General features: G+C 39.6%; 1 protein-coding gene across 2 annotated transcripts in view; it reads left to right on the top strand.

The window, feature by feature from the left end:
* ITCH (itchy E3 ubiquitin protein ligase) overlaps nt 1-24,462 on the top strand; it is an 87,637-nt gene that overhangs the window by 10,463 nt on the left and 52,712 nt on the right. For both annotated transcript variants that reach the window (XM_040981615.1, XM_040981613.1), the window contains exons 3-6: nt 13,769-13,860; nt 17,015-17,156; nt 21,176-21,300; nt 22,144-22,281. In XM_040981615.1, the coding sequence (XP_040837549.1) occupies nt 13,791-13,860; nt 17,015-17,156; nt 21,176-21,300; nt 22,144-22,281 (475 nt within the window). In that variant the 5' untranslated portion in view covers nt 13,769-13,790. The remainder of the gene's footprint in view (nt 1-13,768; nt 13,861-17,014; nt 17,157-21,175; nt 21,301-22,143; nt 22,282-24,462) is intronic.

The raw sequence follows: 24,462 nt of genomic DNA, 5'->3' as shown, positions 1-24,462 counted from the left end.
GATCAGGGTTGGAGAAAGCTGGAGTCAAGGAGCTTCATCCAGGAGTGCAAGTACTCGGGCCATCTTCTACTTTCCCTAGCACATTACTAAGAAGCTTGATCCGAAGTAGAGTAGCCAGTAGTTCAACTCTGCTTATCTGGGATTCTGGTGTCACAGGTGGCATTTTTTTAAAAAAATCTATTTATCTGTAATACAGAGTTACAGATAGAGAACAAGCGACATCTTAATGCACTGCAGCACAACACTGGCCTCTTGTCTTGACTGAAGCTGCTTCAAAGTGTGTTTCCAAGGCGGAGCACTCCTGACGGGCAGAGCAGCAGTGGTGTTAGTGGGAGACTAGCTGCTGAGTCTGCACAGGGCTACTTGAGTATCTTCATGGTATAGTCGCTTGCTTCTCCCAAAGTAAGCAATCTTAGGAATAAAGGCAGATGTTTGTAATGCCTTTGCATGACCACTTACTCATAAGCTATTGGTCCTACAGATTGGCCTTGCACTATGGGAGGGAGTTACAGATATTTGAATAGCAGGAGGTAGGGGTTATTTGGAGTCATTTTAGAGGCAGACTAACCACAGCTTCTAAAGTTTTAAATGGCTCTGAATTGAACATTTTTTCCTTTTTAACTCTGAATTCCAAGGTGTTAAACCTGTTTTTCTTGCTCTGTGCTACCTTTTGTATTTTATTTTTCTTACTGATAAAATTTTTACTTCTCGTTTTGTTCATGATACTAGTCAGTTTTCTAAGTGGTTAAAAGTTGTGGTCTCTAGGTTTTCTAGGAAAATAATCAAGTTGGCTGTGAGTTACACATTTTGTTCTTGGTACTTATACCTAATGACAGAACTAGGGATTAAAGCTTAGTCTGTTGATTTGATAGTCTTTTTTTGTTTTGTATTATTTTCTCCTTTGTTCCCTGTTCATTAAACTTGAGCAAATTTCTTTTTCCACCCATAAAGCATTTCTTTTTTGTGTTACCTTTTTCCCTACCCATCAGAACTAATTTTTTTACTATGTATTATATGTATTACAATTTTATGTAACTTGGTTATTTATGTTACGATTTTAAACGCCAAGAGAGCAGAATTTTCATCTTTATAAATTTATATTTGCTATTAATATGGGAGTCAAAATTTTATGCAGTATATATTCTTTATTTTTATTCATTTAAGTTTTATTTTTATTTGAAAGACAAGTTTTTATAGAGAGGAGAGACAGAGAGACCATCTGCTGGGTCACTCCCCAGATGGATGCAACGGCTGGAGCTGAGCTGATCCAAAGCAGAGCCAGGAAACTCTTTCAGGCCTCATATGTGTGCACAGGGTCCCAAGGCCTTGGATCATGCTCCGCTCTCCTCCTAGGTCATAAGCAGGGAGCTGGGTTGGATGTGGAGCTTCCAGTACACGAATTGGTGGCCATATTGGATGTATGAGATGCTGGCACTGCAGGTGGATGATTACCCTGTTATGCCACTGTGCTGGCGCCTTCATTTTTTTCTCTTGTTTGGATGAACATTTATGGGTTTACCACTAATATGCTTCGAGTACTGTGTTCGGCCATAGCAGCATAAGAACAGATGGCTTGAGATGCATAATTAGATAATTTATTTGAGATATTTTGATTTTTTGTAAGCACCTGATGTATAAATGCCCCTTTCAATTCTGTTTTTGCTATTTCTCATGGGTTTTGACATTTTTGTTTGTATTTTCATTTTTTCAAAAGAGGTTTTCTTCTTCAGTGACATGTAGGTCATATAGTAGCATCATTTTCTTCAAAAAGGTTTTTGATTTTCATTTCTTCAGTGACACAATGGTCATTCAGTAGCCTGTTATTTAATTACATATTGTTATAAACTTTCTGTTTTTCTTGATTTTGTTTTTTGACTTTCATTTAAAGGGATGTGTAAGTAACTTTGTAATAGAGACTGTCGTATCGAGATGTGAAGATACAATTTCATATGCATATTTTCTTACAAATCAAAGATAGACTCCCAATGAAACGGTTAAATATATCTTGATAATAGGATGCTGGACTCTGCTATTGTCCATACCTACAATGTCCGGATACACTTAAATGGCAGAATGATGGACTTATGACTGATGACAGTTTATGAAGGACAATACTCTTATAATATAGGGGAAATCAGTGGGAGGGGAGGGGACTTAGGGAGGGAGGAGAGGAAATCCCAGAGTCTGTGGAACTGTATCATTAAAAAAAAAGAACCTCAAGAACTTTAGTCACTCAGTGTCAGTTTTTAAAAACATAACTTCGATTAACTTTCCTGTGTTTTATAAATGAAGAGAATGAGCTCAGTGAAATTTAATAGTTTGCTGAAGTTCACAAAGCAGTAGTTCTGGAAGGTGCATTTTTATTTTGTATGACTTCAAAACCTGCATTTTTTTTCAACCAGTTATACTGTCTCCTCTAATATGTTATAGAGAATTGACAAGAAGAAGAAATGTATTGTTTTTTGCTGTGGGGTTTAGGGAAGGAATACTAGATGAAGTGTTTTAGAAGGGTCAAATGTAAGAGAAGACTGAGTGTATGGAAATTGGGGAAGAAGAGGGAAAATGATGAATAAACTGAATAGAATAAGTCAATTGGAGTAGTATTAAATAGATGGCATATTAGGGCACTGTGGATAATTCTCCGTAATTGGAACATAAGAGAGTGACAGTAAGATTTGGCAAGGTAAATTCTTAGATCCTAGATGTTGGGATTATCTCCAGAATCCTTCTGGCAGTGCCATGTAGTAGACCAATGGACAAGAGGTGAGGAGAAATGTTGAACTTAATTGTGATAGTCCAGTGTGAGCCAAATGAAGAGATTAGCCATGAATGTAAAGAAAATGTAGGCCCAGTGGCTAAATCCTCACCTTACATGCAGCAGCATCCCATGTGGGTGCTAGTTCCTGTCCTGGCTGCTCCACTTCCCATCCAGCTCCCTTTTGGTGACTTGGGGAATCAGTAGAAGATGGCCCAAAGCCTTGGGACCCTGCACCCGTGTGGGAGACCTGGAAGAGGGTCCAGGCTCCTGACTTCAGATAAGCTCAGCTTTGGCTGTTGCAGCCACTTGGGGAATGAACCAGCAGATGGAAAATCTTTCTCAGTAAAAATCTTACTTTCCATTAAAAGTAAGTAAATATTTAAAAAACAAAAAAGCAAAGATTAAATTTTAATATCTTTTACCCATTTCCATATATTTTGTTCTAATAGAATAGGAAAAATTTTGCCTCTTCTAAATTTCCCAGTTTTCAGCAGTAAAAGTGAAGTGTGTAGTGTATTCTCAACTAGCAACTAAATTTTTCGTTGTGGTAATTCAGAACAGAAATCAGGAAACCATGGTTTGTGAGTTCAGTCTGAGTTTGTTTAAAACAACAACAAAATACCCCACAAAAATTTGAATGGGAGATAGAGATCTTCAGTCCATTGGCTAACTCCCCAGGTGTCTGCAACAGCTGTGTCTGGGCCAGGCTGAGGCCAGGCACCTGGAGTTGAGTCCAATTTTCTCACATGGGTGACAGGAACCCAAGTATATTGTATTAACTATTAATTATTATTATTATATTATTATATTAATTAGCTTCTCCCAAGTTACAAAGTTCATTAGGCAATAGATGTTGAAATAAAAGGATATTTGCATGAATAAAGAGTAAAAATCTGTTCGGTTTACTCTCAGGACACATGGCGTGTGGCTAGATAGTTTTCACAAGAAAAAAAAAGGTAGTTTAAAGTGGGATTATTTAGGACTATAGCATGGCCCTGGCAATTAAGTTGTTTTGTCAGGCTGGCAAATAAATTGATCCCTATTCTAGTGCTCTGACAAACTGAGAACTGTAAAGAACTAGCAGTCTCAGACTATCTAGTAGCTGACCTAGTGAGTTTAACCTGTGTCCATAGTATTTAGTCTGTGTACGAGTTCCTTTTTCTCCCTGTGCATGTTACCTCTTATATACTATTCTGCTTTGGTTTCGTGGAGGTAGCTTCTTATTTTCCCTCTCAGTGTGATTTTATTTGCTATTTTTTGATTCATGAATGTAGTTACTTTAAGGATATTAGTTTTGACTTTTTAAAAAGGTTGTTTTTTTTTTTTTTCAATAGTTATGTGTTTGAAAGGTAGAACTATTGAGAGGCAGAGGCAGAGATCTGTCTACTGCAGATGGCCACAACAGCTGGGCCTGGGGTAGGCTGAGGTCAGAAAACAGTAGAAAATCAGATTGGCAGTTCTGAACTTGTATGTGGGAAGGAGAGAACTTGTTAAGCAAGAATCTTACTGGGCTGGCATGGTGGGCTGCTAGGAAAGCTTTGGAGATCTGCTGTCCTGTGTTCACCTGGCCCGTTAGGATCTGGCTGCAGTGCAACTGGAAAAGATGATATATTTTTTTTAAGTTTGCAGTTTTTAAAGTTTTTTTAAGTTTTATTAATTCTATTTTTTCAAAAAGATTTATTTATTTTTATTTGAGGGGATAGGCACAAAGAGAAAAGGAAAAAAAAAAAAAAAGAAAGAAAAGGAGAAAGAGAGAAAGATTTTCCGTACACTGATTCACTCCCCCAAATGGTCACAGTGGCCAGAGCTGGGCCAGTCCTGAGCTAGGAGCAGTTTCTGGGTTTCCCATGAGGTTGCAGGGGTCCAGGCTATCTTCTGCTGCTTTCCCAAGCCATTGAAGATGGAGCAGCTGGCATTGGACCGGCACCTGTACGGCCTGCCAGTGCCACAGGTGGAGGCCTAGCCTGCTAAGCCATGGTGACAGCTTTAGTTCTCCTATTTTTGATGTTGTTCTCTAGCCTTCAGTAGTGCCTGATATCCTGCAATTTCATAGGTGCTCTGTTTTACCCTCTGTAGAGGAAAACAACCTTAGCTTTCCATTGTGAAACAGGACTGAGGGATCAAACTGCTTTCTATATAGCTTTTTTTTTTTCCAAAGATTTATTTATTTTTGTTGCAAAGTCAGATATACAGAGGAGGAGAGACAGAGAGGAAGATCTTCTGTCCATTGATTCACTCCCCAAGCAGCGGCTGGGGCTGAGCTTATCTGAAGTCAGGAACCAAGAGCTTCCTCTGGGTCTCCCATGCAGTTGCAGGGTCCCAAGACTTTGGGCCATTTTCAACTGCTTTCCCAGGCCACAAGCAGGGAGCTGGATGGGAAGCAGAATTGTTATGATATGAACCAGCTCCCATGGAATCCTGACACTCAGAGGTGGAGAACTAGCCAATCGAGGCAGCATGTTGGGCCTGTTTCCAATTCCCGTTTAAGATTTATTTGAAAAGCAGAGTCATAGAAACATGACACAGGAGAGAGATGTTCCATCAGATTCAAATCCAAACAGTTAAAATAGCTGGGAATACATTGGACTGAAGTCAAGAACCAGAGATCCATCCAGATCCTACCTGGGAGGTAGGGGTCCCAGAAATTGGGCATGCTCTGTTGCTTTCTCAGATACGTTAATGTAAAGCTGGATTAGAAGTGGAACAACCAGAACTCAAACTGGAGCTCATCTGTGTTGCTGGCATCCCAGGTGGCGGTCTGACCAACCGTGCCAAAGCACCAGCTCTTCATCCCATTTGTAATAAACCCTACTTTTTGGGGCAGCACCATGGCTCAAGAAGTTAATCCTCCACTTGTAAGCACTGGCATTCCATATGTGCACTGGTTCATGTCCCAGTTGTTCCACTTTCCTTCCTGCTCCCTGCTCTGGTGGTCTGGAAAAGCAGTTGGAAGATGTTCTGAAGCCTTGGGACCCTGCACTCATGTGGGAGACCCATAGGAAGAAGCTCTTGGATCTTTGGACAGAATAAATAAAACATTGATTTTTTTTTTTTTAATTGGAAAGGCAGATATAGAGAGAATGAGAGACAGAAAAATCTTCTATTCACTAGTTCACTCCCCACCTGGCTGCAACAGCCAGAGCTAAGCTGATCTAAAGCCGGGTGACAGGAGCTTCTTCCTGGTCTCCCACAGCGTTCAGGGTCCCAAGGCTTTGGGCCATCCTCCACTGCTTTGCTGGAATACAAACCAGCACCTGTATGGGATCTTGGTGGATGCAAGGCGAGGATTTTGCCACTAGGTTATCACGCTGGGCACAAATAAAAAAAAAGTTTTTTTAAACAAGAAAAACTCAGGCCCAGTGTGGTAGCCTACCATCTGAAATAGTCCTCTTGCACACACCAGGATCCCATATAGGCATTGGTTCATGTCCCAGCCTCCCCATTTCCCAACTAGCTTCCTGCTTGTGACCTTGAGAAGCAGGAGAGGATGGCCCAAAGCCTTGGGACCCTGCACCCACATGGGAGTCCTAGAAGAGACTCTGGGCTCCTGGCTTTGGATTAGTTCAGTTGCGGCCATTGGGGAGTGAGTCAGCAAATGGAAGATTTTCTTCTCTATCTCTCTTCCTCTCTGCATATCTAACTTTTCAATAAAAATAAAGTGAATCTTTAAAAATAATAAAACAAGAAATGTCTAACTTGTACTCAGCTTTCAGAGCACTCATTCTGTTTTATGATGTGTTGATTTCCTAGTCACAAAGCCAGTTAAAATTTTTATTACTAAGGTTAAGGATCCAGTGTTGTGGTACTACAGGTTAAGCTGCTGCTTAAAATACCCACATCCCCATATTGTAGTGCCTAGCATGCCTGCAGCAGCCACAACTGAGCCAGGCAGAAGCCAGGAGCTCAGAATTTTGTCTGGGTCCCCCGTGTAGGTGACAGGGACCCGAGACTCGAGATATCACCTGCTCCCAACAGAGCATTAGCAGAAGCTGAATGGGAAGAGCAGGCAGGGATGAAACCCAGGTACTGCAATATGGATTGTCGGTGTCCAAGTACTGCCTTCAACTACTGTGCCACGTAACCACTCTGTGATAACCTGATTTATAAAAATACTCTCCTGTTCTGTGTGTTGCCTTTTTTTTTTTTAAGATTTATTTATCTTTATTGGCAAGGCAGATATACTGAGAGGAGGAGAGACAGAGAAGAAGATCTTCTGTCCGATGGTTCACTCCCCAAGTGACCTCAATGGCCAGTGCTATGCCGATCCAAAGCCAGGAGCCGGGAGCTCTTCCAGGTCTCCCACGTGGGTGCAGGGTCCCAAGGTTTTGGCTGTCCTCGACTGCTTTCTCAGGCCACAAGCAGGGAAGTGGATGGGACTCAAGGCCGCCAGGATTAGAACCTACGACCATATGGGATCCCGGCACGTGCAAGGAGAGGATTTTATCCATTAGGCTATTGTGCTGGGTCCTGTATGTTGCCTTTTCAACTTATTTTTTAAGATGTTTTTATTTGACAGGCAGACTGACAGAAAAGGAGAAACAGAAAAATCCAATATCCACTGTTTACTCCCCAAATTGCCACATCAGCCAGAGCTGTGCTGTTCTGAAGCCCGGAACAGGAGCTTGTTTGGGTCTCCCACTTAGGTGTAGTGTGTAAGGATTTGGTTGGTCTTCGGCTGCTTTGTTAGACTGGAAGCAGGCAGCAGAATAGAAAGTAGAGCTACCAGAACTAGAACAGAGGCTATATGTGATGTTGGTGCTGCACACGGAAACCTAGCCTGCTACACAGTGCTGCCCTCCTCTTCCCCCGTTTCACTTTATTAATGGCATTTTTTGAAGCACTGACACCGTTTTTAAAATTATTTATGTGTTTGAAGGACAGAAAGCAAGAAAAACACAAATAAATAAGAAATTTTCCATTTGCTGGTTCATTTTCCAAATGCCCGTAGCAGTGCAGGGCCTGGAGGGGACTGAGGCCGAGGGCTGAGAATTCATTGGAGATCTATGTGAATGACAGGTACTCAGCTATTAGCTGTTGTCTCCCAGAGTCCATCTTGATTGTAACCTGGAATTAGTGAAGCTGGAACTCAGGGAATGCCGACCTTCCAGGCAGTCTCTACCTACCACTGCTAAATGCCCACACCAGCATTTTTAAACTGTACATTTTCCTTTTAAAAAAATTTATCAGGCCCGGCAGCATGGTCTAGTGGCTAAGGTCCTCGCCTTGAATGCACCAGGATCCCGTATGGGCGCTGTTTCTAATCCTAGCAGCTCCACTTCCCATCCAGCTCCCTGCTTGTGGCCTGGGAAAGCAGTCGAGGATAGCCCAACGCCTTGGGACCCTGCACCCATGTGGGAGACCTGGAAGAGCTCCCGGCTCCTGGCTTTGGATCGGCATAGCACCGGCCGTTGCACTCACTTGGGGAGTGAATCATCAGATGGAAGATCTTCCTCTCTGTCTCTCCTCCTCTCTGTATATCTGACTTCGTAATAAAAATAAATCTTTAAAAAAAATGTATCTGTTTGTTTATTTTTGGATGCATGAACTTTATTCCTTTTTTTTAAAGACCATTGTTTCCATGTTATTATTATTGTTTGTTTTTTTTTTCTGTTATCTGGGGTAAGGAGACAGATAAAGGAGAAGCCCCACCCAGCCTCCTACCCAAAGAAATTTTATTTTTAAGTCCGTCAATTAGATAGAGAAGGGACACAGAGATCTTTCATCTGCTGGTTCATGTCCCAGATGGCCATAAAAGCCAAGACTGCCAAAAGCAGGAGCCTTTCCTAGGGCTCTCACATGGGTACAAGGGCCCAAGCGCTTGGGCCATCTTCTGCTTCTTTTCCCAGGGCATTAGAAGGGAAGTGGACCGAAGTGGAGCAGCTTGGATATAAACTGGCACCCATATGGAATGTCAGCATTGTAGGTGATGGCTTTCCCAGCTATGCTACTAAAACAGCAGCTCATGTAAATTTTGATTATATTCAGTTTTTCTTTCATTTGTAATTTTGATTTTTTAAAGAATTTAAAAAAAAATTTGTTTATTTTTATTGGAATGTCAGCTTTACAGAGCAAAGGACAGAGAGAAAGATCTTCACTCCCCAAGTGGCTGCAATGGCCAGAGCTGAGCCAACCTGAAGCCGGGAGCCAAAACTTCCTTCGGGTCTTCCACGTGTTGCAGTGTCCCAGGGCTTTGGGCCGTCCTTGACTGCTTTTCCGGGCCTCAAGCTGGGAGATGGAAGGAAGTGAAGCAAATGGGATATAAACCAGTGCCCATATGGGATCCTGGCACGTGCAAGGCAAGGATTTTAGCCACCAAGCTATTGTGCCGGGCCCAAGATTTTTTTTCTTAAAGGCAGATTTATAGAGAGGCAGAAAGATAGAAATCTTTCTCTGCTGGTTTATTCCTCAACTGGCTGCAGTGGAGTCAGGAGCCAGCAACTTCTTCTAGGTCTTGCATGTAAATGGAAATGCCCCAAACATTTGTGAAAACCTCTTCTGCTTTTCCAGTCACTGTTCTGCAACTGGATGGGAGGTGGAGCAGCTGGGACTGGAACCGCCGACCGTGAGAAATGCTGGCACCACAGGTGGCAGCTTTATCCAGCCACCAAATCTAATACTTTTGTTTAATTAAAGGCCACATAAAATTATTTCTGTTTTCTAGTAAATATTTCGGTGTTAGCTCTTTTGTGACTGTGAGGTAGGGGTGTATATATATATATAAATTTTTTTTTTGCAGTGAATATACGGTTGATATTGCATCATTTGCTGAAAAATTTAAGTTGGCCATGTACGTGTTGGCTTCTTTCAGAACTTGTGTTATTTATGTTTTTGTGGTTGTGCTGGAACAACGTCTTGGTTAGCACAGCTGTTAGTGTTTCTGAAACTAATATGTTTGTATTCTCCAACTTTATCTTTTTCTAAATTGTTTTTGGACTACTACTCTATTTTTGTGTTTCCCTATCAGTTTTAGCTAATATATTGGATTCTATAGAGTCCATCTCAGTAGGAATTATTTTTCTATTTTGCTTTGGCATATTTGAGAAGCCATCAGAATTGTTTATTATTTAAAATTTTTAATAGGCAACTAATTTTGTATGAGAACTTAAAGCCAATATTTATACTTTCAGCCTCTTTTGTTTCTACCTGGAAAATAGTGGGAAGTAAATTTAATTTGACTTTATTTTTGCTTTTTTCTGCAAGAAATATTCCTGGTATTTTTACCCAGTCTTCAACAACTTAACAACAGAGGTTTAGGGCCTGATGCGGTAGCCTGGTGACTGAAGTCCTGGCTGGGATCCTATATGGATACTGGTGCTAATCCCGGTGGGCCCACTTCCCATCGAGCTCCCTGCTTATGGCCTGGGAAAGCAGTCAAGGATGGCCCAAGGCCTTAGGATGCTGCACCTGCATCAAACCCAGAGGGGAATTCTGGTTCCTGATTTCAGATCGTCTCAGCTCCTGACTTTGAGGCTGCTTGGGGAGTGAATCAGCAGATGGAAGATCTTTCTCTCTGTCTCCTGTTTGTGTCTGTATATCTGTCTTTCCAATAAAAATAAATCTTAAAAAAAGTTTATTTTAGAATTGTATTTAACTTAAATACTACAAATGATAAATAACAAACGTATATACCCAGCATTTTTTAGGTATGTGATCAGATTGTCTTTGCAATAACTCTGTATTAGAGGAAACGGTGTCTCTATTTTTCTGATAAGAAAACTCAGACCTTTAGTGGTTAAGTAACTCAAATAGTGCCTCGTGGTAAGTGATTTACATGAGAATCAATCCTAAGTTTTCTGGCTTCATTAGAAAATCTGTGAATCATGCTGTTTCCACATGAGGATGAGCTCTAATGTGATTAGAGATTAAAGAAAATACATGTTATAGTAATTCATTTCTTTTGTTAAGAATAAGTTTAAGAGGCATAGAGACAAAATGAATAAGCTCACATTCATTGGTTCACTCTTGCAAGTGAGGCCATAAGCCATAAGCTCATAGGCTTCCATGTGGGTGACAGGAACCCAAACTTGAGCCCTCATCTCTGCCTTCCAGGGTGTGGATTAGTAGACAGCTATAGCAGAAGCTGGAGCCAGGAATTGAACCCAGGCATTTGGGTATGGAACTTGAGTGTCCTAACCAGCATCTTACCAACAAGGCTAAATATCAGATATAGTTGTTTGGTTAGTTGATGCCATTAGACCAGTATTTAAGTATTTACTATGTATCATACACTGTTTTGCTTTTGGGAGTTTTACCAGTGCACAAAGATCTCTGTTTATATGCTGTTTGTATTTTGGAACAGAGTGACAGAAATCAATAAACATGATTACTAAATCATTTTATCAAAGAGTGTTGTGTTCTGTAAAGGAAGAAGTGAGCAGAGTTTGTAGAGCAGATTGTAATACTGTTAAAACAGAAAGTGGAACAAAAGTTCTAAGGTCACAACATGCTGCTTATTTCAGAAATAGAAGATAGGGTACCTGAGAAGAGAGGAGAAGGGAGGAAATATGATCAGGAAGTTAGGAGCAAGGGAAGTATAGTTTGTATTGAGTATTGTAATTCATTGTGAGGATTTGGGCCTTTACTCTGATTAAAATAAAAAGCTGTTACAGGGTTCCGTTCTTATTTTGTATATTTGGGAGCCCGGGAGGGTGAAAAATAGAATCGATTTTCCATCTACTGATTGATTTTCCAAATTGCTGCAACACCAAGGCCAAAGCCTGGAACTCTATCCAGGTCTCCTACACGGGTGGCAGCTATTTGAGCCATCACCCACTGCTTCCTAGGCAGGAAGCTGGAATTTAAAGTGGAGCTGGGATTCCAGTCTAAGTTCTTGAATATGGATGTATCATCACAAGCAGCAGCCTAACTGCTGTGATTAATGTGTGCCCTGGCAGGGTTTTAAAAACTGCAGTAGTTATTCTGGCTACATTGACTAGACACTGAAGCTAAGCAGGATTAGAAACAGGGGGATCTGTTAGGCTTTTGCATTAATCTAGGAAAGAGGCATAATGTAGGAAAGAGATGACTCTCAAAGGTAGCACTCAACAAATTGCTGACGGGATGGTAAAAAATGATCAGTCCTGGATATATTTCTGAAGAAACTAGCATTTGCTGACAGGTTGGAAGGGGAGATGAAAAAAGAATGACTGCAAGTTTTTAGCATTTGAAAAGATGAAGTTTTCATCTGCTGGTATAAAATGCCTACAATAAGAGTAGATGCTGGAGGCCGATTCCAGCTGAGTTCAGAACTCGAGAAGAGTGTGGAGTCAGCATGGCAAAGAGACACAGACACGGTCACTTGTGCCTTTGCATCAACAGCTCAAGAAGCTGTTATTTTTATTTACTCAGACACATCACACGCCTTTGTACAAACATTTGATTGTTCTGTTTTTAGTTTCATGACTAAGTGGGCATGCACAGATATTTGATTATTTTTTATTTTATGGTTAACCAGGTGCTCCTAAAGATAATTCTGTAAGATGCTATAATCATTTTTCTTAAAAGCAAGCCATTATCCATTCTTTAGTAATAACAACACTGACGTTTGATTATTCTTTTACTTCGTGATTATGCAACTATTTTTTATTTCTGTAAGATACTGTAATCATTTTTCTTCAAAGCAAACCATTACTCATACTTTAGTATTAGCCATTGGGTGACAGGCAGGACTCCAAGGCCAGGGCACAATTACATCTTAATCAGTAATACATTCCTACTACATTTCTATTTCTACAACTTACCTATTACTTAATGTGAGAAAATATGTTAAAAGGAAAAACACTTTTTTTTTTTTTTTTTTTTTACAACTTATCCATCACTAAACAAGGAAAATATATCCTAAGGGGGAGAAAAATCAACATCCAAAACAAAAGTTTCAAACATTAGATCCTACTGCAGCTACAGGCTTAATTGTACTTCTTTGTGCATTGATTCTCATGAATTGTTAAAGGCCCACTCATCAAGACATTATCAGTAACATTAACTCCTAAGCTCACATCAGTTGCAAAAACTCTCTCACAAGGACATACAACAATGCCTCAGTAGATTACCGAATTCTTAGTGGCATGGTTGAGTGTCCATGCAAAGGGGGTGACACTGCAATGAGGTGGTTGGAGAGACATCCTCCAGGCCTTGCCATACAGCAGGAAGCTCCTTGTGGCCTTGCCAACAGAGGAACTGTTCTCTTTATACCTCCGCGTTGACCACACCCCCTGCTGCATGTAGGTTGGTAGGGAAAGTCAGTTCAGCTTTGGATATGTTAAGTATGGGAAGTGAAATTGTAAATTCAGGTGAAATTGTTTAGATATTAGAAGTAACATTTGGATTAAAGATACAAAGTTGGTTAGGACATGTTTTTAGATACTATTTAGAGCAGTGAAACTACGGTGGCCTGCATCTCTATTAAGAGTGCCTGGTTTGAGTGACAACTCCATGTCCAAGCAGACCTCTTGGCAGTGGGCATCCAGGGAAGGCAGTAAGTGATGGCTCAGGTTCTTGAGTCCCCTCCAGACCTGAATGAATTCTTTGGCCTGGCCCAGCTGTGCTTGTTGCAGGCATTTGGGAACTGAACCTGTGGATGGTAGATCTTTGTTTCTCTACCCTTCAAATGAAATGAAAGTAAACAAATAATAAGTCTGTATGTCTGTCAAATGTTTTTAAGGGAATAAATAGAGATAAAAGAAGGGGCAGTCAAGAACTGAGCTCTGGGATATGCAAACAAAAAAAGTGAAGAGAAGCAGAAAGGAGACCAAGAGGGTACTACCATTGAGGTTGGGACATAAATTGGACAATATGTCTGGAACCTCCAAGGAAAAAGGAAACCGAGGAGAAAGGAATGCTCAGCTGTGTCCCATTTTGCTGATAGGTCAGGTAGGATTAGTACTTGAAATGTTGGGAAACGGGAAGGAGAGTGGTCATTATAGGACACTGCAGCAGGAGACGATCAGGTTAGAACTATTGCATATTTTGGGAATTTTTTGACAATTATAGTGTCTTCTTTGCTATGTTCAGGTTTGCTGTTAATATTGGTGGTATGTCTGACAGTGGATCACAGCTTGGTTCAATGGGTAGCCTGACCATGAAATCACAACTGCAGATCACTGGTAAGTCTTACAAAGGTCCAGCAGAGTCTGTTATGTATCCTGTGCTGTAAACTAATTGCTGGATGAATGAATGAACTAAATGGCTGGATATGTAAACATTTTAATTTCAGTGTGTTCTTGGATATTTTGCAGGGTTTTTTCTCCCCCTCTGATTAAACACGGGTATCTGGGCAATGGCTGTTTGTTATTTTGTTTGTTTCATATTAATAGCTTTATAGAAATTGAATTTGTATCTATATCCTTCTGAGTATCAGTGTTAATGCATGCAGAGAGTTGTGCAACCATCACTACAAGCAATTTTAGAATGTTTTTTGACTTAAGAATTTTCTTGTTACTTCATTAGCAGCTACTTCTCCCAATTCTTCACATACCTAGGTAACTGCTAACATGCTTTCTGTGTATGGATTTGTTTATTTATATCTCATAGGAATGTCTTTGTAGAAGACAGGATTAAAGCATGCTTGTTTTGCTGCAAAAAATTTGGAATTCATGCAGAATTTTTTCACAGTATACATTTTATTCCTTTTTTTTTTTAAAAGATTTTTTTTCTTGTAAAGCATATTTAACAGAGAGAGAAGAAAAGGCAAAGAGGGGTCTTCCATCTGCTTGTTCACTCCCTAAGTGGTCACAGTGACTGGAGCTGAGCCAATCCAAAGCCAGGAGCCAGTAGCTTCTTCTGGGTCTCCTAAGAGAGTACATGGTCTCAAGGACTTGGGTCATCTTCCACTGCTTTTTAAAACTATAGCAGGGAGGAAAAGGGAACATCTGGGACATGAACCAGCATCTGTATGGGTTGCTGGTGCTGAAGTTGGAAGATTAACCTGTTGAGCCATAGTGGTGGCCCTGTTCAACTTTTTGTACCAAATATTGTCAAAATATTGGTGATGTTCTGATGTACAGAGTATGCATATTTTTTCTGAATACTCACCAGATTGACTTGGGTGCTGTCAAAAAGGTATATGTGTATACATATACCTTCTTATGTGTGTACATAAGAAGAGAGATTGGAATGCTGTGAGATGTGTGATATACAACCATTTCCTGGTACTGTGATTGTGTGCTGCCCAGATTTCAGGCTATATTGGTCTTGGGTAGTTGGTGTATTAACTTCTCAAGCTGACACACAAGTCAGGTCTGAGGTCAGCCCAGGTGATGGTTCTTGGGGACTCCCCGACTGGACCCTTGGACTCAGACCCTGGCCACAGGGACACAGGTTGTGTGATCTGACCTTGGAGTGCATGTATCAGGACTGGGCTCCTCTCTTGCTGATGTCTGTGCAGTGGACAGCATGTCCAGATACATACGGAGGACATGACAGCCAGCTCATCTAGGCCAGAAGGGAACGTCAGCTGCCTCATTAGAAGATGGAAAACAGTACAGGTTGGACAGTTCTGACCAGTTTGCAGCATGTTCCTGGGTCTGTGGGTTTACTAAGGTGAACTTTGTTAGTAGACCTTGGAAAGATTTTTCTCAACCCTGGAACAACAGTAAAACTGACTGACTGAGGGTGTTAAAACTACTCAAGTAACACCATCAGAACACTCTTCCCCACATCAGGGTTGCTGGAGCGTTGTCAAAGGACCATCCTTCACCCCACGTGCTGATGTCATTTGACAGTAAGAAGTGGCCCTCTCTCCCTCCTAGCCTGTGGGCGCAGGAGGGAAAAAACAAAAATATTGAAACATTTGTCCCGTCCACCTTCCTCCACACCTCCCTCTCCCCACCCTAATCAGAGACCCATATGGGCATGCATCCCTCTCAACTATGTAAACAATTTTAAAAATAAAATAAATAAACTCTAGTAACCAAGGTCCTAACTTTTATGGGCACTGACTTGCTCTGAACTTTGCTGTTGGAGAAGATATTTCAGATGGTAGATTAGTCCCGTGACTGTGGTCATTTCACCTGTGGGAAGGAGGAGGGAGTGCATGGTGTCTCTTATGGGAACTCTGGGATACTCTGCTAGATTCTGGTTGCTTGCTGTATTCTCTGAGAGGCTGTTTTGTAGCAAAGATGACTAGCTGAAGCATGCAAATCCATATTTTCCTATGTAACAAGTTTAAAAATAAATTTAAATACCTATAAAGAAGAAGCCCGTGTTTTTAAGGTGCACAGTGTAGAAGACTTTTGCTTGTGTAGTATGAGATATGAAGATACTTTTAAAAACAAAGTATTAGAGCTTTTTCCAGTGACATTCCTTTGCACTTAGAATGAAATCCAAAGACCTATTATAGCTTAAAGCTCTTTTGCTTCTGACTAGCTCTTTGTTTCATCCCTAATCTTTGCATTGCTGGGTTCCTGCATTTATATGATTGATTAAAAGTACTTCCTTGAAGATATTGCTTACTGTCAAGTCATATTCTAACATTTCAGATAGTTTTTTCTTTGTAAGGACTATTTCTCTAACTAGAATATTAACTCGTTAGAATAAGACTATTCCTAAAACATTCCCTGCCGTATCCACAAAGTTTGGAGCAACATCTGACACATGGTAGCCATTTATATATTTGATGGCCACGTTTGTTTATATACTTTTTATGTATTAGTGCCTGTGCTCTGGGATTGTTGATACTGAAAGGGAATAAACTAAGGAACATTTGAGCAGGTGGTTTAGGAGGGGAGTCCTGTGTTTGTTTATTTTTACCGGGACAGGAGGATGCTAAGATAATGAGTAGGATTAATAAATAGTTGAGAGCAAAACTGTTTCTCTAATAAAGCTGGCATAATGGCTTAATTGGCTGATCTTCTCCCTGCAAGTACTGGCATATCTCATGTAGGTGCCAGTTCATATTCTAGCTGCTCCACTTCCGATCCAGCTCCCTGCTTGTGGCCTGGGAAAGCTGTTGAGGACGGCCCAAACCCTTGAAATCCTGCACTCATGTGGGAGACCCTGCACCTGGGTGAGAGACCCAGAGGAGCCTCCTGGCTTTGGTTTACTTAGCTGTGGTCATTGAGGACATTTGGGGAGTGATCCAGTGGATATGAAGATCTTTCTGTCTCTCCCTCTCTGTAAATCTGCCTTTCCAATAAAAAAATAAATAATTTCTCTGAATAAGATAATTATCTGCTTAATCTTTATGAAATTAAATTGATTTCAAGACTGAATTAGCATCCCAAATAAATATTGAAATGTTTTCCTTTTTCTTTTACGTAGTCATCTCAGCAAAACTCAAAGAAAATAAAAAGAACTGGTTTGGACCAAGTCCTTATGTAGAAGTCACGGTTGATGGACAGTCAAAGAAGACGGAAAAATGCAATAATACCAACAGTCCCAAATGGAAGCAATCTCTCACAGTGTAAGTTTGAAAGTATTTCTTACAATATAGTATTTTGTTTAGTAGATGAACAGAAACTCAGCTTTGCAAAAATTTTCTTGTGTGTTTTCTTTCTCTTCGTGTTTTTTTCTCATGTTTTCCCTTTTGGTAGGACTCCTTAGTTCTTATGTTTCCCTTCAGTTAGTTTTTTGTTTTTTTAGTTTTTGTTTTTTTTAACCTTCTTTAATTTAGTTGGTTATGGTATCACTGCTGCCCCTGGATAGTAGCTGGAAGAGCCCATTTTCATAGCTTAGAAAGAGTTGTAGCCTTTTTTATAATGTATTACCTACTCTTTTTTTTTCTAGATTTATTAAGTTGAAAGGTAGAATTACAGAGACAGAGGAAGAGACAGCAAGATCTCTCTCCGAGTCTCCTGTGGCACACATGTGACAGAGGCTCAGATTCTTGGGCTTTCTCAGGTGCACTAGCAAAGCAGAATTGGAAGCAGAGCAGCCTGGACTCAAAATGGCACTCTGACATAGGGTACCAGCCATTGCAAGCTGCAGTTTAATTTGCATTGATTTTTAAGTTAAAATAGTGTTTCAGTTACCTATGTCTTCAATTGGAGGGTCTGTGTTCAGTCCTGGGCTCTGCTTCTGATTTCATCTTCAGACTAATACAGAATACAGGAGGCCATGGTGAGAGCTTGAGTGATTAGGTTCCCGCCTGACCGTGTAGGAGACCTAGACTGAGTTCCTTGCTTTGGCCCCGGCCAGGGTAGTGACATGTGTTTGGAGGGTTGACCAGTGGATGGGAATTTGTGCTCTCTTTGTTTCTCTGCCTCTCAAATTAAAAATACTTAAGAATTTAGACTTTTAAAAATAATACAGGGCCCGGCGGCAGCATGGCCTAGCGGCTAAAGTCCTCGCCTTGAACGCCCCAGGATCCCATATGGGTGCCAGTTCTAATCCCGGCAGCTCCACTTCCCGTCCAGCTCCCTGCTTGTGGCCTGGGAAAGTAGTTGAGGACGGCCCAAAGCCTTGGGACCCTGCACCCACGTGGGAGACCTGGAAGAAGTTCCTGGCTCCTGGCTTCGGATCAGGATAGCATCAGCCATTGTGCTGACTGGGGGAGTGAATCATCGGAGGGACGATCTTCCCCTCTGTCTCTCTTCCTCTCTGTATATCTGACTTTCCAATAAATAAATAAATCTTTTAAAAAAATAATATAGCACTATTTGATTTGGGGACCAAATGTAAAATTAAAAGTAGATTAACATGTAAATTAGTTGTTACTTTATCACATATGGCTAAATTACTTTCATTCATTTATTTTTGGAATTCTTGGCTTTTTTCCTGAGAGAAGTAAACTAGTGACTTTAATGAAAGTTTTATTTGTAAGTGGTGAGATCATATATTTGAAACAGTAAGTTTTTAACATAATACGTGCTTATACAAATTGTTTTTGATCTTAGTAAATACTAAAACAGATCAATATACTATATCTTTAAACAGATTCTTGATGTTCTAGGGTATCTTATGCTTTATTATGATTTTGAGCAAATGAATGAACTAAAAAATTTTATACGATCATCTTTAGGCCCATTAATTGAATTATTTTAATGTTTCTTATCTATATTATTCTACTGTGTTTCTTTCTACTTTTAATTGGTAGATCAAGTACACATTAATCTCTAATCTGTGATTAAAGATATAAGAAGCAAATGAAACATATAAAAGATGTATGTTTTATACGTACACAGCTTTGTAATGGCCAGAGATGTTCAGCTGAATAATATCCTTAATGTCCATCTGGTTTTCACCAACTTTGAATGTTTATTGCTGTTACTAGATAGTCACTTTAAAATTTGAGCTGTGGTTTTTTGTTTGTTTATTTTTATTGGAAAGGCAGATCCGATTTACAGAGAGGAGAGACAGAAACATCTTCCATCTGCTGGTTCATTCCCCAAGTGGCTGTAACGGTTAGAGCTGAGTCAGCTCGAATCTAGGAGCCTGGAGCTTCCTCCTTGTCTCCGACATGTGTGCAGGGACCCAAGGCTTTGGGCCATCCACTATTGTTTTCCCAGGCCATAAGCAGGGAGTTGGATAGGAAGTGAAGCAGCTGGGACACAAACCAGTGCCCGTATGGGATCCCAGCACATGCGAGGTGAGGATTGAGCCACTGAGGCATTGCTGTGGGTCCTAGATTGCAACTGCTAATTTTGTGAACTTCTTAGTGATTTAAGTTAAGAAAAAAGAAATTATCCGTGTAGCCCAGTGTGGGAGACCAGATAAAAAAAAGCTCCTGGCTCTTGGGCTCGGCGCGGTGGCGCAAGTGGTTAACGTCCTCGCCTTGCACGCCCGGGATCCCATATGGGCGCCGGTTCTAATCCCGGCAGCCCCGCTTCCCTTCCAGCTCCCTGCCTGTGGCCCGGGAAAGCAGTCGAGGACGGCCCAAAGCTTTGGGACCCTGCACCCATGTGGGAGACCCGGAAGAGGCTCCTGGCTTCGGATTGGCATAGCATCGGCCCGTTGCGCTCACTTGGGGAGTGAATCATCGGACGGAAGATCTTCTCTGTCTCTCCTCTCTGTATATCCGCCTTTCCAATAAAAAAATAATAAAAATAAATCTTAAAAAAAAAAAAAAAAAAGCTCCTGGCTCTTGATTTTAGTCTGGTCCCACCTCAGTGGATAGAAAACCTCGTTCCCTGTAACTCTTTCTCTCAAAAAAGTTAACTAAATCTAAGAAAAGAAGAGAAAAGAAAAGAAAAGAAAAAGCTAAGTCTGAGACTTTTGGAAAGGAGAAATTTAACACTGTGCCCTGAAAGGGCAAGGGGAACGATGTTTAAACTACTCATCACTGTTAAAATGTGATAGAATTATAATGATGGAGGTGATAGGCATAGATAGTCTTCTAAGTAGTAATGCATTTTTTTTCTTGTCCAAAATTTGATCACATAAGGAGAATGAAGTATGCAGAAATGCAAACATTTCTGCAACTGATATTTATATTATTTGAACCATAGGATTATGGTAGATTATATACTCATGGTGTCCTTATTTCTCTAACCTTTATCTTTTATGGAAGTTCAAATTTCTCAAGGTTGGGAAAATGCCATTAAAAAGTGTTTTTAAATATGAACATTTATTTACATTTGTATTTGTGAGACAGAGAAGGAGACTAACAGAATTCCTGCTCATTGTGCACTTCCCAAATGCTTGAAGCTTGGAATTCGATCCAGGTCTCTCACGTGGCTGGCAGGGACCCAACGCCTTGAGCCACTTCATCTGTTAGTCCCACAGTGCGCAGGATGCTGGAGTCAGTAGTGGATCCTGGAATTGAACTCAGGCTCTCAACAATCAGATGGGGTATCTGGGCATCCCAGCTGGCATCCCACGTGCCAGGTTAAATGCTAACCTTGTAGAGTATTTATTAGCATTTAGTGAGGTATGAATAAGTCTGTGTTTATTTGATAGTTGTTTTGGACACCTTATGTTTATATATATCAGTTTGAAGCTTGGTGTATTTGATCGTCAAATCATTGTAAGTGACTGAGAAAATTTAGTATAAATTTTAATTATAACAAACTTCTGTTGAAATTACGGTTCTGTCATTTTTATTGACTGAGACCATGGGCAGTTTACTTAACCTCTCTTAGTTTTTTAGAGTGCTAATTGCAGTCATAGGGTTACTATGAAGATGAATGAAATAACCTGAAGTTAAGTAATTACCAGCCACAGAATATTTAATTTGTGAATTTACCTTAAAGAAAAGTGAGTTTTTTGAAATTTGAGCTTGTTGCATGAAAAGCAGTTGTTCTTGTCCTGACAGACGTGCATGTATTTGTTCCTGTAGTTCAACCAAAAATGAAAATGTCCATGCAAGTGTATAACCATCAGATTTTCCTAAGATTGTGGGACATATCCCATATTGGTATACGCTAAACTATAAAGTGGTACATTAGGAATGCTTTAGACATTAAAGCCAAGGTATAATTTATTTAGGAACCCATTGTAATATATAATTAAAGTAATATTACCCTTCCTTTTCTTCATTTGTAGTATTGTTACCCCTGTGAGTAAATTACATTTTCGTGTATGGAGTCACCAGACATTGAAATCTGATGTCTTGTTGGGAAGTGCTGCATTAGATATTTATGAAACCTTAAAGTCGAACAACATGAAACGTATGTATGTAAGAGTAACAGAAATTGTGTTTGATGGAAATGTGTTTTAATGGAAAAAGTATATATGCCAGACATGTAAAATGACTCATGTACTCTAACAGGAATTTTGAGCTGTGTAATCTGTTCAGTTTGATCATTCATTTTGAATTCAATGGTTTTAGTAAGTAGTCATTTTGTAAATTAAGAGTATTAATGTAAAACATAATCAGCTATAGAAAAACTAAAAATATGTAGAGCAAAGATAGAGGAAAAAATGCAATCCCACTTCAGAGAGATAGAAAGGAATATGATTAATATTTTGGGATATGTCCTTTCAAATGCTTATTTTAAAATATTTCATTTTCGATGGTTGTAGTTGTATTTACATATATGTCTATATACATCATAGAAACTTGTAAACATTTGTAGCTTATTTTCATTGGTATTTTTTTTTATTAAAGTATAGTTATTTTTCTAATCTGTCTAAAACACTTCTAAGAATTTTCTTTCTTGTTTAGGGCTTATATAATCCATTGTTAGGATACATTTTAATTCAGTATAATTGCTGAGTTATGTTTGTTGTGATGGCTCATTTTATGTTGTAGCCTATATCGCAAGGATGAATTTAATAAATGAAGTGATAGATATTTAATGGTTTGTATTATGGACTTAATAAGAGATTCTGTTGTCTATAAAATTATTGTGTTTTGGTGTCAGAAAGCCTCAAATATTTTATGAAGTGTGTAGTATAACAATAGATATGCTTATGCATTCAGACACTTTATTCTGATACTATATTTTAACATCTAAGGTTGCAGAAAAGAAAAAAGAGGCCCATTTTTCCCTGTAACTTTTTTCTTACAGTTGAAGAAGTGGTTGTGACTTTGCAGCTTGTAGGTGACAGAGAACCAACAGAGACGGTCGGAGACTTGTCAGTGTGTCTTGATGGGCTGCAGTTAGATTCCGAGGTCGTCACTAATGGTGAAACTACATGTTCAGAAAGTAAGAGATCACTTTTTGTTTTTAAAAAAAAGCTTTTATTTTTAATATTTAATGTTTAATAATACTTATGTAAAGTATTTAGTATTTATTTTATTAGAAATATGCTCTGTGTAATTATTGCTGTTCCTTTTCTGATTAAACAATAATTTCTTTTTCAAAAAAGAGACTGATTACTTTCAACATTTTTTAATGCATTGTTTCTGTGGTTCAAAAAACATATTTTTCAAAAAGTTGAAAAATTAGCCAAGCAAAACTTGAATTATAGATGGTACAGTAGTAAAGAATTGTTTTATAAGGTGTTTATTCTGGGCCCAGCAGCGTGGCCTAGCGCCGGCTGTTACACTCACTTGGGGAGTGAATCATCGGATGGAGGATCTTCCTCTCTGACTCTCCTCCTCTCTGTGTATTTTGACTTTGTAATAAAAATAAATAAATCTTTTTCAAAAGAAGTGTTTGTTCTGTGTGCCAGTTAGTGTGATATCTCATGTCACACCACCTCTGATGTTAATGACATAATTTATTTTTTATAGCAGTGTCTGGTTGAGGTTCAGTATGACTTATAATTCTTCTTAGTACTACCAGACAACAAATACAAACTAAAATCCATTTGCCATTCCTCATCCATTTCTGTAAGCTACGTAAAGAAACAATTTATGCTGTTAGACTAACAAAAAATTAAATATGAGCTGGCATATCTTAAATTTTTGATTTAGAGCTGTGATCAGTAGAAGTTTCTGGTGGCACCTGAAATTAATGACTGTATCACTAACATTTTTCTATTTATTACCAATGGGTATTTTCACATGACGTATAGATTTCAGAATCTCTAGAACAAAGCATATTGATGGTTTCCTTACTTATCTTTCAAAGACTTATTTATTTACAGATTGCATTAGGAAGCATTTGTGTTTGTCATGTGCTTTGACTACTCTGTCTGCTTTGGTGAAAAACTTTGTACTTCCTGTTTGCTTGTTTAATATTTATTTGAATAAGAATGACAGAAGGAAGAGGAGACAGAAAGGTATACTGCATTGTATCTTCACATCTGGATGTGATAGTCTACATTACACAGTTACTATACATCCCCTTAAATGAAAAGCCACAATACAAAATCAACAACAGGAAGAAAAATAAAAATTTACAATGTCATAAAGTTAAATAACATGCTACTGGTTATGATAGTCTCTAGAGGGCAGTGTGCTGTGAAATTCACCCTGTTCCCACACTGCCCATCTGGGACCTGCCGCTCTGTCTCTGCTCCTGGTCAACAGTTCACCTGCAGAGGATCCCAGTAAACACGCGTTCCCACCCTTATTTGCTGGTGGCGTTCAGATTGCTGCTCGCTGAATGCTGTTGGTGTGTCAGTCACTGCAACACCACACCATTGTGTGCGCTGCTTTCCTGTGTCTGTCAGTCTTCAGGTGCCCCTCTGCTGTCATTCTGTCCTCTCCTGTTTTCCAGAATGTGCCCTCTCTGCTTCCCACTCGCTACTATTTCTCCGTCTGTTTAAACGTGTTCTTACTCTATTCTGCCATCTTAATTCTCTTCTGAACATTTTGGTACCACATGTGGTCTTTTGTGTCTGGCTTTTTACTTAGTATTATGTTTTTGAAGTTCAATATTGACATATTTTAATATATCTTTTTTAATTACTAAATAATTTGTCATGGAATACGAATGCTTCCTTTTGTCCTTATGTGTCTACCATTGTTTAAAAATGTGTGGTATGGCATGTCAGCAAATCAGCATATTTTTACTAAATTAGTCTGTTAATTTTGCTCTGGGTAAAATAGGAATGATTTTAGTGTTCAAAACCATGGCTGTTTAGGAACTATTTTTCTTTTAGTAAGTGGATCTGGATGTTAAACTAGATCCTTGTGTTTTGCCTTTATATCTTTATTCTTCTTTGCCCACAGTCTGGTTTTGCTGCTGTCAGTGTGCAGCCTCTCTCTGCCGCAGTGTACTGTGCAGACTCTAAGACTTAGAGGTGTGTCCTGTGAAGAAAATGACTGCTGTGGCGTTCATTTCAGCTACTGTGTGACTCATTTGTACTGTTTCTATTTTTTTAAAGCTGTTTCCTGCATAAAGAAAAACATTACTGGTTTTCCCATTGTCAAAAATTGTTTTGTTGATCATCTTCCTGGAGATCAGTTTTTTTTTTTTAACATTTATTTTTACTAG

This window comes from Ochotona curzoniae, unplaced genomic scaffold, assembly GCF_017591425.1.
Source record: "Ochotona curzoniae isolate NIBS_2020 unplaced genomic scaffold, NIBS_Ocur_1.0 contig_3520, whole genome shotgun sequence".
NCBI classification, from domain to species: Eukaryota; Metazoa; Chordata; class Mammalia; order Lagomorpha; family Ochotonidae; genus Ochotona; species Ochotona curzoniae.
This window is presented reverse-complemented; position numbering and strand designations above follow the sequence as displayed.